General features: G+C 48.8%; 1 protein-coding gene across 7 annotated transcripts in view; it reads right to left on the minus strand.

Moving 5' to 3' along the window:
- MYLK (myosin light chain kinase) overlaps window positions 1-16,009 on the minus strand; it is a 471,929-nt gene that overhangs the window by 177,139 nt on the left and 278,781 nt on the right. For 6 of the 7 annotated variants that reach the window (XM_073647529.1, XM_073647527.1, XM_073647531.1 and 3 more), the window contains 2 exons: window positions 4,848-4,898; window positions 1,315-1,442 (listed from right to left, as the gene is read on the minus strand). In XM_073647529.1, coding sequence (XP_073503630.1) covers window positions 1,315-1,442; window positions 4,848-4,898 — 179 coding nt within the window. The remainder of the gene's footprint in view (window positions 1-1,314; window positions 1,443-4,847; window positions 4,899-16,009) is intronic. The other variant, XM_073647530.1, reaches the window with a different exon arrangement.

A 16,009-nucleotide genomic window follows, 5' to 3' on the forward strand; every position in this document is an offset into this window, starting at 1 on the left:
TGCCCCCTGACCAGACCCCTGCGCTGCCCTATCAATCCCCTCGGTTTTCCTATTGCCCCCTGACCAGACCCCTGCGCTGCCCTATCAATCCCCTCGATTTTCCTATTGCCCCCTGACCAGACCCCTGCGCTGCCCTATCAATCCCCTCGGTTTTCCTATTGCCCCCTGACCAGACCCCTGAACTGCCCTATCAATCCCCTCGATTTTCCTACATCCTATTTCAGCCCGTACAAGACCATAGTGAACGAGTGTGATCACCCCCCACAGAGGAGCTAAGCAGCCCCCAAATTTATCAACATTTGCCACTATCACAGATGATTTATAAGTGAACTGTAACAGGAAACCTGCAATTCCCAATAAACCCGTTTATCCGAGGAAACCTTTGTAATGTGTGGCCTGATTATCCTGCCAATGGAAAAGATTCCTTCCAAACCCCAAGTACTGCAGAGGATTTTCTCATGTCTTCATACTCTGTATAATCTATCTGTATGCTCTCACAGGAAAGAAGCCTTTCACAGATACTGAATGAACCTTCATAGATTATGTTACTTGGGGGCGCTCCAGCCATGTACATACAGTAACCATGCCCGGCTTCTTATAATGTCTTGCTCATATTTTCTGACTCTTATCAGTTTCGTTGACCTCCGGTGCTGAACTGTTCCCCGCTCCTAGACACATGTTTGTGCCTTTGGAGTCTCTGACTTTGTTAGGTCCTTTTACAGAGTTAGATAATCTGCCTGTAATGAGTAACATCTGAGGATGCAGTCAGTCGGTGCTTTTACACTCCCATTGACTTTAGTAGCAGCTGACTGGCATTGTGCAATCATCCGGTTTATGATCCACAATTACGCCCGGATCATTCTCCATTGTGACATCAGCCTGGATATTATAGACGCCTGCCATAGACTGTACGAGTATTAGCTACACCGCTCAGTGCCATCTATGTTAGTATTATAACTCTCATCATCTGTATCATTTATAAACACGACACACAATAATGGTGCCTGTCCGAGAGTCATCACATGACCAGGAACCATGTAGAATATTAATCACTTTACCAAAGCCAAATATCTGTCTGTCCACAGAGCCATTGATTGTTTCAGACACCTTTCTTGTAGTAATCGCTGAGTTTATAGTTTTAGGATATCCTGGGGAGACATCAGCAGCACATGTGCTTTACACCAGTCTCCTGGCACTCAAAACAAGACTAAGCTCTTTGAGGACTCGTGGGTGAAGTCCATCAGTTCCCAGCACTTTGCATACATTTTTCCAAGATTATCCAATGTAATAAAACCCAATAAGAGAAGCGGTTACCTCTTTTCTGAACTTCATCCACATGCAGGAGATGGGCTGTGTCCCGGCCACCTTGCAGAACAGCTCCACAGACTCCGCGGCTTGGACCTTCCGATCTTCTGGAAATTGAAGGATCTGTGGTGGAGATGCTGCAGAAGGTAGAAACAAAGTAACATGCTGAGGACAAAACCAGTATGAGTCATCTAAAAGCTACAAGCACATGAAGCTCATCAGGCTCCGCAGCTACGACTAATACCTGCACACCACTAATCCTCACGCCAGAAGCCTCAAACACTGGATAGGACACATGACAGCTGGAGAGGCCTCATGTCCATCTGGTCAGGGGGACAGAGAACGTGGACATTGCCTCCCACTTTCTCTTGCAATATCTCATAAATATTGGTCAGCGAATAATGGCCGTTCTTAGGGAACAGTCATCCCTCACGCTGGTCAGATTTCATGAATAGTGGTCATAGCTCATGAGCAGTGGGAGCCCCTCGTGAATAATGGTGGTCTCATTACTTGGGGTCATCCCTCATTCATAGCTGTCAGTCATGTATAACCAGAGCTAGTTATTCATGAATAGTGGACGTAACTCATTATCAGGGGCTATCCCCCAATAACACCGGTCATTCCGTCCAAGGACAGGCGCCATTTCTCATGAATAGTAGATATTCCTCACAAATAGTGGTCATTCAGTGATAATGGTTGTCCCTCAAGGATGAGCAGCAAATTGGCTCAGTGGTTAGCACTGTACTATAGATAGAGCAGCACAGTGGCTCAGTGGTTACCAATGTAACTGTACTATAGATAGAGCAGCACAGTGGCTCAGTGGTTACCAATGTAACTGTACTATAGATAGAGCAGCACAGTGGTTCAGTGGTTACCAATGTAACTGTACTATAGATAGAGCAGCACAGTGGCTCAGTGGTTAGCACTGTACTATAGATAGAGAAGCACAGTGGCTCAGTGGTTAGCACTGTACTATAGATAGAGAAGCACAGTGGCTCAGTGGTCAGCACTGTAATATAGATAGGGCAGCACAGTGGCTCAGTGGTTACCAATGTAACTACTATAGATAGAGCAGCACAGTGGCTCAGTGGTTACCAATGTAACTGTACTATAGATAGGGCAGCACAGTGGCTCAGTGGTTACCAATGTAACTGTACTATAGATAGGGCAGCACAGTGGCTCAGTGGTTACCAATGTAACTGTACTATAGATAGGGCAGCACAGTGGCTCAGTGGTTACCAATGTAACTGTACTATAGATAGGGCAGCACAGTGGCTCAGTGGTTACCAATGTAACTGTACTATAGATAGAGCAGCACAGTGGCTCAGTGGTTAGCACTGTACTATAGATAGGGAAGCACAGTGGCTCAGTGGTTAGCACTGTACTATAAATAGGGCAGCACAGTGGCTCAGTGGTTAGCACTGCATGGTGGCTCAGTGACTAACACTGTACTGTTTATAGGGCAATACGATGGCTCAGTGGTTAGCACTTGCAGCACTGGGATCCTGGGTAAATCCCACCAAGGACGACATGTACAAGGAGTCTGTATGTTCCCCCGTGTTTGTGTGGGTTTCCTGCAGATTCTCCGGTTTCCTCCCACACTCAATGACATACTGATAGGGGATGTCTATTGTGAGCCCCAATAGGGACAGTGCTGATGTCTGTAACGCTGGGGTATATGGTGGCGCTACCTATGTGAGTAAAATAAATAAATGGTATTCGTGCCTTATTAACTTTGCTTGTCCCTCATTAATGTTAGTCAGTCCTCATTTATAGTGGCCATCCAAGCCCTGAGAATATAATCTTTCACCACTCATGAACATTAGGTGGATCCTCAATGGGACAAACCAGAACATACATGTCAAGCTGTGGCGCATGGGTCAAATCTGGCCCGAAGGGTGGTTTTATTCGGCCTGCGACACCAGAATCACCACCCCTATGTGGGGCCCATTATTCTGTATGGAGGACTATGTGGGGCCATTATTCTGTATGGAGGACTGTGTGGGGCCATTATACTGTATGGAGGACTATGTGGGGCCATTATACTGTATGGAGGACTATGTGGAGCCATTATACTGTATGGAGGACTATGTGGGGCCATTATACTGTATGGAGGGCTATGTGGGGCCCATTATTCTGTATGGAGGACTATGTGGGGCCCATTATTCTGTATGGAGGACTATACAGGGCCCATAATACTGCATAGAGGACTATGTGGGGCCCATTATTCTGTATGGAGGACTATGTGGGGCCATTATACTGTATGGAGGACTATGTGGGGCCCATTATTCTGTATGGAGGACTATGTGGGGCCATTATACTGTATGGAGGACTATGTGGGGCCCATTATTCTGTATGGAGGACTATGTGGGGCCATTATACTGTATGGAGGACTATGTGGAGCCCATTATTCTGTATGGAGGACTATGTGGGGCCATTATACTGTATGGAGGACTATGTGGGGCCCATTATTCTGTATGGAGGACTATGTGGGGCCATTATACTGTATGGAGGACTATGTGGAGCCCATTATTCTGTATGGAGGACTATGTGGGGCCTATTATTCTGTATGGAGGACTAAATGGGGCCATTATACTGTACGGAGAACTATGTGGGGCCCATTATACTGTATGGAGGACTATGTGGGCCCATTATACTGTATGGAGGACTATGTGGGGCCCATTATACTGTATGGAGGACTATGTGGGGCCATCATACTTTATGGTGGACTCTGTTGGGCCCATTATACTGTATGGAGGACTATGTGGGGCCCATTATATTGTATGGAGGGCTATGTGGGGCCATTATATTGTATGGAGGACTATGTGGGGCCCATTATACTGTATGGAGGACTGTGTGGGGCCCATTATATTGTATGGAGGACTATGTGGGGCCCATTATATTGTATGGAGGACTATGTGGGGCCCATTATATTGTATGGAGGACTATGTGGGGCCCATTATATTGTATGGAGGACTATGTGGGGCCCATTATATTGTATGGAGGACTATGTGGGGCCCATTATATTGTATGGAGGACTATGTGGGCCCATTATATTGTATGGAGGACTATGTGGAGCTCATTATACTGTAAAACGGTTGGCTTGAGACTTTGTCCAAGTTTTTAATTTTGTCCCTCTGTGTGTTTGAGTTTGACATCCTTGAACTAGAACAAACAAAATATTCAGATTACCCACAATGCCGCTGTCTGACGACCTGCTACATAGCATTATCATGGGACTTTAATGCACAGACTGTGAACTGAAATCTTCTTCATTTTTCTGTTCTCCCCAGCCCCGATACAAGACCCCAAATATTTCTCCACCTGTTGGTCCGGCTTGGGGCCTGTACATGTCATCCAGGCCTTATTTTAGTAAGTGAACAGTTCTAGACGGACTCAGGATTTTGCAGCGTTCTTGCTGGATATGAATATGTCAAGAACTGGACAATGTGGCAGCTATAGATGGAATCATTGACTGGAGGATGAGAAAATGATACAATGTAGCAATCACAAAGCGGAGGAGGGGCTGATTAACCTTCTACCTGATTTAAGGGGTGTCTTCGGAGCTGGCTTCTTCTTAATGGTGCCTTCATCTGGAAGGAAAGTGTAAGCACTTATTACAGATCTTACGGACCTCGCAGGGGGGATACAATGGGACTGAATATACCTTAAAGGAAGAGAAGGAGAATAGACATGCTATGCCCAGACGGGACGGCAATGAGTCACGATGTGCAATGGAAGATGGTCCAATGCTAACAAGCAGCAATAATGGCGCAATCCATGAATTAAAACGATATTAGAGATGACGAATAATGAGATTAGTGAGATGAGAAGGCGTCCGGAATCAGACAATGACCGAGGAGCGGATGCATCCAAAGAAGCCAAAGATGGCAGAGGATCAGCTGATGACAGCACCACGAGGGGCGCAAAGAAATCGCAGGCAGATGACATGACCCCCTGCAAGGTGAGGAGTCGCAGGCAGCGATGATGAAGATTAGAGGATATCTTCACTGGTTATAATAAAGGAAGATATAATACATGCGGTTAGAATAAGATGTCGCTCTTCATATGTCACAGATTAGATAGTGGTGAGACAAGTGACATCAGGGATGAGGATGATGGAAACGATGAAGAGGTTCATGTTCTAGGGTAAAATACTGCATAAATGATAAGCTGTTCTGTCACCGAACCCAAAACCACCCACACAACAGCCCCATAAACATTCACATACGTATAAAGCAACAGATGGAGCATATCCACGGCAGAAAGTCTGCTCCGACCCACGATCAGGACGGATGAAACTAAAGGGCACTAACGGGCTCAGAATCATGAAGCTCATGTGGACAGGGACTGATGTAATGGATGTCTATACTGCGCTGCAGTATATGTTGGTGCGGGCGCTGTGTATGCTTGTAACCCCCGTAAGTTTCCAGACTCTGCAGCGCTCCTCTATGACCAGCTGTGCGGTGCCTTCCTGGCATTAAATCTTATAGTCGTCCTCCGCGTCCACTGAATCTTCACATTGGGGTCTGTTTCCTTAAAAGGACGGTCAGTCACCCACTATGTAAACGCTTCCCAGCAGCGCGGTGGGGAGGACCCTCGATAAATTCCCATTGAGATATTTCTGGAGGAGACTAGGCGCTTTACAGGACATAATGCCATATTTAGACGATTGCGGTGAAATGTCAGCGCAGATCGCTCACCGCTCCTGACAAGACGATTTGTAACACTCATTGCGGAATTTTAAGTTAAATCTGATGGTGAATCATAAGGAAATGCTCAACACACATGGAAACATCTGCAAGAAGGAGGACGATGCACAGAAGTTCAGAGTTTACTCTTCCCGCACCTAAAAAATCAGAAATCATCAGCAGCAACGTCCCATGGCTTATAATACGGGATTGTTCTGTAAGAGGGTGGAGGACCGAGAGCTGGGACCCCAAATAATCCTAAAAATCACTAGACCGGTGGGGTTTAGAGATCTTTGGTTTGTGCATAGTTGTGCGCTAATGATTTTGGTGTCATCATTGCACACAATCAGTAATACACGAACAGAAACCTGAAACGTTACCGGTAGACGGGGTCCAGGCCGACACGAGTGTAAGTGGAGCACAAGCCGTCGAACCCCCGACCCAGAATATCCAGTATAAAGCTTTTGTGCAATGTGGTACAACGTGATACCTGACGTGGTGCAGCGCGATACCTGACGTGGTGCAACGCGATACCTGACGTGGTGTAACGCGATACCTGACGTGGTGCAACGCGATACCTGACGTGGTGCAACGCGATACCTGACGTGGTGCAACGCGATACCTGACGTGGTGCAACGCGATACCTGACGTGGTGCAACGCGATACCTGACGTGGTGCAGCGCGATACCTGACGTAATGCAACGCGATACCTGAAGTGGTGCAACGCGATACCTGACGTGGTGCAGCGCGATTCCTGAAGTGGTGCAGCGCGATACCTGAAGTGGTGCAACGCGATACCTGACGTGGTGCAACGCGATACCTGACGTGGTGCAACGCGATACCTGACGTGGTGCAACGCGATACCTGACGTGGTGCAGCGCGATACCTGACGTGGTGCAGCGCGATACCTGACGTGGTGCAGCGCGATACCTGACGTGGTGCAGCGCGATACCTGACGTGGTGCAGCGCGATACCTGACGTGGTGCAGCGCGATACCTGACGTGGTGCAGCGCGATACCTGACGTGGTGCAGCGCGATACCTGACGTGGTGCAACGCGATACCTGACGTGGTGCAGCGCGATACCTGACGTGGTGCAGCGCGATACCTGACGTGGTGCAGCGCGATACCTGACGTGGTGCAGCGCGATACCTGACGTGGTGCAACGCGATACCTGACGTGGTGCAACGCGATACCTGACGTGGTGCAACGCGATACCTGACGTGGTGTAACGCGATACCTGACGTGGTGCAACGCGATACCTGACGTGGTGCAACGCGATACCTGACGTAGTGCAGCGCGATACCTGATGTTGTGCAGCGCGATACCTGATGTGGTGCAATGCGATACCTGACGTGGTGCAACGCGATACCTGACGTGGTGCAACGTGATACCTGAAGTGGTACAACGCGATACCTGACGTGAGGCAGCGCGATACCTGACGTGGTGTAACGCGATACCTGACGTGATGCAGCGCGATACCTGACGTGGTGCAGCGCGATACCTGACGTGGTGTAACGCGATACCTGACGTGATGCAGCGCGATACCTGACGTGGTGCAGCGCGATACCTGACGTGGTGTAACGCGATACCTGACGTGGTGCAGCGCGATACCTGACGTGGTGCAGCGCGATACCTGACGTGGTGTAACGCGATACCTGACGTGGTGCAACGCGATACCTGACGTGGTGCAACGCGATACCTGACGTGGTGCAGCGCGATACCTGACGTAGTGCAGCGCGATACCTGATGTTGTGCAGCGCGATACCTGACGTGGTGCAACGCGATACCTGACGTGGTGCAACGTGATACCTGAAGTGGTACAACGCGATACCTGACGTGAGGCAGCGCGATACCTGACGTGGTGTAACGCGATACCTGACGTGATGCAGCGCGATACCTGACGTGGTGTAACGCGATACCTGACGTGGTGCAGCGCGATACCTGACGTGGTGTAACGCGATACCTGACGTGGTGCAGCGCGATACCTGACGTGGTGCAGCGCGATACCTGACGTGGTGTAACGCGATACCTGACGTGGTGCAGCGCGATACCTGACGTGGTGTAGCGCGATACCTGACGTGGTGCAGCGCGATACCTGACGTGGTGTAACGCGATACCTGACGTGCTGCAGCGCGATACCTGACGTGGTGCAGCGCGATACCTGACGTGGTGCATCGCGATACCTGACGTGGTGCAACGCGATACCTGACGTGGTGCAACGCGATACCTGACGTGGTGTAACGCGATACCTGACGTGGTGCAACGCGATACCTGACGTGGTGCAACGCGATACCTGACGTAGTGCAGCGCGATACCTGATGTTGTGCAACGCGATACCTGACGTGGTGCAACGCGATACCTGACGTGGTGCAACGCGATACCTGAAGTGGTACAACGCGATACCTGACGTGAGGCAGCGCGATACCTGACGTGGTGTAGCGCGATACCTGACGTGGTGTAACGAGATACCTGACGTGGTGTAACGCGATACCTGACGTGGTGCAGCGCGATACCTGACGTGGTGCAGCGCGATACCTGACGTGGTGTAACGCGATACCTGACGTGGTGCAGCGCGTTACCTGACGTGGTGTAGCGCGATACCTGACGTGGTGCAACGCGATACCTGACGTGGTGTAACGCGATACCTGACGTGCTGCAGCGCGATACCTGACGTGGTGCAGCGCGATACCTGATGTGGTGCATCGCGATACCTGACGTGGTGCAGCGCGATACCTGACGTGGTGCAGCGCGATACCTGACGTGGTGCAGCGCGATACCTGACGTGGTGCAGCGCGATACCTGACGTGGTGTAACGCGATACCTGACGTGCTGCAGCGCGATACCTGATGTGGTGCAGCGCGATACCTGACGTGCTGCAGCGCGATACCTGACGGGCTGCAGCGCGATACCTGACGTGCTGCAGCGCGATACCTGACGTGCTGCAGCGCGATACCTGACGTGCTGCAGCGCGATACCTGACGTGGTGCAGCGCGATACCTGACGTGGTGCAGCGCGATACCTGACGTGGTGCAGCGCGATACCTGATGTGGTGCAGCGCGATACCTGACGTGGTGCAGCGCGATACCTGACGTGGTGCAGCGCGATACCTGATGTGGTAGTATTGTGAGGGTACTAAATTGCAGATGGACATTTTTATCAAATCAATGACAGAAACAGAGTGTTGCATTCCCAGAGCGGTCATCCCAGTTGTGCGATTGATTCCCTCCCTTGGAGTCAATTTTCAAGGGTTAGGAGAATAGTTAATTATTACCAAAAGGTTAGTGATCACCTAGATGCAACGAGTGAGAAATTTATCAAAAAAAGGCAGCACTACAGCCCTGGTAGAAAAAAAATAAAAAGGAAAGCGCACTGCTCACTCCTGTGATAGGGGGTCTTTTGACATATAAGAAAGACTGGGACAAGAACAGGTTCAGTTTGTATCTACATACAATAGGGTTAATGGTTGGATTGCAAACATATTAAAGACATATTGGTCAATGCTAATGATAAGGTGCCAAACAATAACAGATTAAAGAGTAATCGTCATTTTATAAATCAATAGTTTTCAAGAAAATAAGCAACTTTGTAACGGATCTTCTCAGAGGAATCCGCTTCTATCTCCTCCTGGACGGATCATTCACTCTCAACACAAGTGTAAAATCTGTGCTCTGATTTTTATATTATGGAGATAGGAGATGACAGATTCCTCTGATAAGATTGTATCTCAGCAATATAAAAATCTGTCTTCACTGGATGCAGATTTTACTCTTGTATTGCAAGCGAATAATCAGTCCAGGAGGAGATAGAAGCCGACTCCTCCGATCAGATCTGTTACAAAGTTGCTTCATTTCATGTGAAGTGTTGATTAATGAAAATGCAAATTAAAACGATGGTTACTTTTTAATTCTCCGCCGTTACTCTCCTATGAGAGAAGCAGAAATCTCAGGCATGAATTAGTTAACACAGGTTTAGGACCTGAAAAGAGCAGTGTGCAAACATTTTTTGGAATTCCAAAATTAAGAAATCCTCCTTGTTTAGAATGTGTCTGTCGTAGTAATGTGGTAAAGGGAGACATTTTCATCCACAGGTCTAATATTTCATATCAGACAGAGATATACAAGTGATTCCAGCTTATGTACACGATTACCTGCCATTGACCACAGCCCTACGATCAGTATTCAGTCAGTATTTTTTCTAAGGAGTGGGAGCCAAAACCAGGAGTGGGTGATAAATGCTACTATGTACAAGAATATAACTACTATAATACTACCCCCTATGCAGGGTCGGTCTGGGCTGGCGGGATACCGGGAAATTTCCCGGTGGGCCCCGCCCCTGCTGCAGAGTAGAGGGGGGAGAAGAGAACAAAAAAAAATCCTGCGGTTTTAAGGGGCACGGGCCCTTTAAAAGCGCAGGCACAGTGTATGCAGGGACGCGCACGCAGCATTCATTACCTGAACCACCGCGGCGCACGTCCCAGTGAAGCAGCTGAAGCTGCGTGTCTCCCTTCGCCGGCCGGCGTATGACGTCATCGTCATGCGCCTGCTGTGAAGGAGGCGCGCAACTCAGGAGAAGGAGGACACCGCACGGGATCGCAGGAAGGTAAGAGGTGTGTGTGTGTGTGTGTGTGTGTGTAATGGTCTGGACACACAAGGGGGGGCCCAGCTGGACAGACACACAAGGGGGGGCCCAGCTGGACAGACCCACAAGGGGGGGGCCCAGCTGGTCAGACACACAAGGGGGGGCCCAGCTGGACAGACACACAAGGGGGGGCCCAGCTGGACAGACACACAAGGGGGGGCCCAGCTGGACAGACCCACAAGGGGGGGGCCCAGCTGGTCAGACACACAAGGGGGGGCCCAGCTGGACAGACACACAAGGGGGGGGGCCCAGCTGGACAGACACACAAGGGGGGGCCCAGCTGGACAGACACACAAGGGGGGGGGCCCAGCTGGACAGACACACAAGGGGGGAGCCCAGCTGGACAGACACACAAGGGGGGGCCCAGCTGGACAGACACACAAGGGGGGGCCCAGCTGGACAGACACACAAGGGGGGGCCCAGCTGGACAGACACACAAGGGGGGGCCCAGCTGGACAGACACACAAGGGGGGGCCCAGCTGGACAGACACACAAGGGGGAGCCCAGCTGGACAGACACACAAGGGGGAGCCCAGCTGGACAGACACACAAGGGGGGGCCCAGCTGGACAGACACACAAGGGGGGCCCAGCTGGACAGACACACAAGGGGGGGCCCAGCTGGACAGACACACAAGGGGGGGCCCAGCTGGACAGACACACAAGGGGGGGCCCAGCTGGACAGACACACAAGGGGGAGCCCAGCTGGACAGACACACAAGGGGGAGCCCAGCTGGACAGACACACAAGGGGGGGCCCAGCTGGACAGACACACAAGGGGGGCCCAGCTGGATGGACACACAAGGGGGGCCCAGATGGATGGACACACAAGGGGGGCCCAGCTGGACGGACACACGAGGGGGGCCCAGCTGGACGGACACACGAGGGGGGGCCCAGCTGGACGGACACACGAGGGGGGGCCCAGCTGGACGGACACACGAGGGGGGGCCCAGCTGGACGGACACACGAGGGGGGGCCCAGCTGGACGGACACACGAGGGGGGGCCCAGCTGGACGGACACACGAGGGGGGGCCCAGCTGGACACACGAGGGGGGAACCCTGGCTGGACACGCAAGGGGGGGGGCCCTGGCTGGACACGCAAGGGGGGGAGCCTTGGCTGGACACGCAAGGGGGGAGCCCTGGCTGGACACGCAAGGGAGGGGAGCCCTGGCTGGACACACAAGGGGGAGCCCTGGCAGGACACACAAGGGGGAACCAAGGTGGACCCAGGCAAAGGGGGGTGGGCAGGATGGGTATATGGGGGGCAGGATGGATATATGGGGGGGGCAGGATGGATATATGGGGGGGCAAGATGGATATATGGAGGCCAGGATGGATATATGGGGGGGGGCAAGCTGGACTTATGGAGGCCAGGATGGATATATGGGGGGGGGGCAGGCTGAACACATGGAGGCCAGGATGGATATATGGGGGGGGCTAGGATGAATATGTGGGGGGGGCGGGCTCGATACACATGGGCTAGCATAAATATATGGAGGGGCACGCTGGATATATGGGGGGTGTCAGGATGGATATATGCAGGGGGTAAGGGCAGTATGGATATATGAGGGGAGAGGCTGGACACATGGAGGCCAGGATGAATATGTAGAGGGCAGGCTGGACACATGGAGGATATATGGGGGGGACATATGGGGGCGCAGGCTGGAAACATGGAGGCAAGGATGGATATGTGGGGGGGCAGACTGGCACATGGGGGGGCTAGGATGGGTATATGGGAGGGGGCAGGCTCGATACACATGTGCTAGGATAAATATATGGAGGGGTCACACTAGACAAATGGTGGCCAGAAGGGACATATGGGGGTGCCTGGCTAGACAAGGGACTTAATTACTGTTTGGGAGTCAGATTGAGGAACATACTTTATTAGTTTATGGTGACCAGTGGGGAACATTATTACTTTAGATTCCAATTATTATTACATTATTACTTCTGTAATATAATTTACTTTTTAGGAAATTGTTTTCCATGGGATGGGACAAAAGAGAGGTCCTGTTACTGTGCAGGACGGCACTATGTTGCTTTTTTTCTTCAACTGGTGTAGTGTAGAGGTCGGGGGTGGGGTGGGAATATTCTCTAGAAGAGATCAGTTATTAATAACTGTGTGTTATTTTCTGCAGAGATGATTCCTGGCTGGAAGAAGTGATGGCTGTCTGTGCCAGATGAAGAAGAAAAGCGAAGATGAAGGACTTCACCTAGAGACGTCACTGGTGAGTCAGTGTGTTACATGTACACTTACACTACACACGTGGTCAAAATTGTTGGTACCCCTCGTTTAATGAAAGAAAAACCCACAATGGTCACAGAAATAACTTCAATCTGATAAATTACAAATTTTTGAAAATGAACAGATGAAGGTCAGACATTGATTTTCTGCTTCCACAGAATTTAAAAAAAAATTAACCTCATGAAATCGTCCTGGACAGAAATGATGGTTCTTCTTCTTAACTTAATATTTTGTTGAACCTTTTGAGGCGATCACTGCAATCAGACGATTCCTGTAACTGTCAATGAGACTTCTGCGCCTCTCGACAGGTATTTTGGAGACTCCTCATGAGTAAACTGCTCCAGTTGTCTCGTGTGTGAAGGTTGCCTTTTCCAGACGCCATGTTTCAGCTCTTTCCAAAGATGCTCCATAGGATTTAGGTCAGGGCTCATAGAAGCCACTTCAGAATAGTCCAATGTTTTCCTCTTAGCCATTCTTGGGTGTTTTTAGCTGTGTGTTTTGGGTCATTATCCTGTTGCTAGACCTGCGACTGAGACCAAGCTTTCTGACACTGGGCAGCACATTTCTCTCTAGAATCCCTTGATAGTCTTGAGATTTCATTGTACCCTGCACAGATTCAAGACACCCTGCGCCAGATGCAGCAAAGCAGCCCCAGAACATAACAGAGCCTCCGCCATGTTTCACAGTAGGGACAGTGTTCTTTTCTTGATATGCTTCATTTTTCCATCTGTGAACATAGAGCTGATGTGCCTTGCCAAAAACTTCAATTTTTGTCTCATCTGTCCATAGTACATTCTCCCAGAAGCTTTGTGGCTTGTCAACATGTAGTTTGGCAAATTCCAGTCTGGCTTTTTTACTATTTTTTTTCCCAACAATGGTGTTCTCCTTGGTCGTCTTACATGAAGTTCACTTTGGATCAAACAACGGTGGATAGTACGATCTGACACTGATGTTCCTTGAGCTTGAAGTTCACCTTTAATTTCTTTAGAAGTTATTCTGGGCTCTTTTGTTACCATTCATATTATCCGTCTCTTTGATTTGTCATCAATTTTCCTCCTGCACCCACGTCCAGGGAGGTTGGCTACAGTCCCATGGATCTTAAATTTCTGAATAATATGTGCACCTGTAGTCACAGGAACATCAAGCTGCTTGGAGATGGTCTTATAACCTTTACCTTTTAACATGCTTTTCTATAATTTTCTTTCTAATCTCCTGAGACAGCTCTTTCCTTTGCTTCTTCTGGTCCATGTTGAGTGTGGTACACACCATGTCACCAAACAACACAGTGAGTATCTGTAGCCCTATATACAAGCACAGTGAGTATCTGTAGCCCTATATACAAGCACAGTGAGTATCTGTAACCCTATATACAGGCACAGTGAATATCTGTAACCCTATATACAGGCACAGTGAGTATCTGTAGCTCTATATACAGCACAGTGAGTATCTGTAGCTCTATATACAGCACAGTGAGTATCTGTAGCCCTATATACAGGCACAGTGAGTATCTGTAGCTCTATATACAGGCACAGTGAGTATCTGTAGCTCTATATACAGCACAGTGAGTATCTGTAGCTCTATATACAGCACAGTGAGTATCTGTAGCTCTATATACAGGCACAGTGAGTATCTGTAGCTCTATATACAGCACAGTGAGTATCTGTAGCCCTATATACAGCACAGTGAGTATCTGTAACTCTATATACAGGCACAGTGAATATCTGTAACCCTATATACAGGCACAGTGAGTATCTGTAGTCCTATATACAGGCACAGTGAGTATCTGTAACCCTATATACAGGCACAGTGAGTATCTGTAGCCCTATATATAGCACAGTGAGTATCTGTAGCCCTATATACAGGCCCACTGACTGATTACAAGATTGTAGACCCCTGTGATGCTAATTAGTGGACACAACTTTATTTAACATGTCCATTTTGTCACATTATTTTCAGGGGTACCATCATTTCTGTCCAGGCCGATTTCATGAGTTTAATTTTTTTTTTAAATTCAGTGGAAGCAGAAAAGCAATGTCTGACTTTCATTTGTTCATTTTCATAGATTTTTAATTTATTATTACTTTTGTCAGATTCAAGTTATTTCTGTGACCATTGTGGGTTTTTCTTTCATTAAACGAGGGGTACCAACAATTCTGACCACGTGTGTATATAGTATATACAGAACTCCTGTGTATGTCACTGGTGATCACTATATTATGTATACACTATATACAGAGCTTCTGTGTATAATGTCACTTGTGACCACTGTATTACCTGTGCACTATATACAGAGCTCCAGTGTATAATGTCACTGGTGATCACTGTATTACCTGTACACTGACACTATATACAGAGCTCCTGTGTATAATGTCACTGGTGATCCCTGTATTACCTGTACACTATACACTATATACAGAGCTCCTGTGTATAATGTCACTGGTGACCACTGTATTACCTGTACACTATATACAAAGCTCCTGTGTATAATGTCACTGGTGACCACTGTATTATCTGTACACTATATACAGAGCTCCTGTGTATAATGTCACTGGTGACCACTGTATTACCTGTGCAATATATACAGAGCTCCTGTGTATAATGTCACTGGTGACCACTGTATTACCTGTACACTATATACAGAGCTCCTGTGTATAATGTCACTGGTGACCACTGTATTATCTGTACACTATATACAGAGCTCCTGTGTATAATGTCACTGGTGACCACTGTATTACCTGTGCACTATACACTATGTACAGAGCTCCTGTGTATAATGTCACTGGTGACCACTGTATTACCTGTACACTATATACAGAGCTCCTGTGTATAATGTCACTGGTGACCACTGTAATACCTGTACACTAAATACAGAGCTCCAGTGTATAATGTCACTGGTGATCACTGTATTACCTGTACACTGACACTCTATACAGAGCTCCTGTGTATAATGTCACTGGTGAACCCTGTATTACCTGTACACTGACACTATATACTGAGCTCCAGTGTATAATGTCACTGGTGGTCACTGTATTACCTGTACACTGTACACTATATACAGAGCTCCTGTGTATAATGTCACTGGTGATCCCTGTATTACCTGTACACTCACACTATATACAGAGCTCCTGTGTA

Source organism: Phyllobates terribilis, unplaced genomic scaffold (genome assembly GCF_046119375.1).
Source record: "Phyllobates terribilis strain yellow unplaced genomic scaffold, ASM4611937v1 Scaffold_9__5_contigs__length_417890890, whole genome shotgun sequence".
In the NCBI taxonomy this organism is placed as follows: domain Eukaryota; kingdom Metazoa; phylum Chordata; class Amphibia; order Anura; family Dendrobatidae; genus Phyllobates; species Phyllobates terribilis.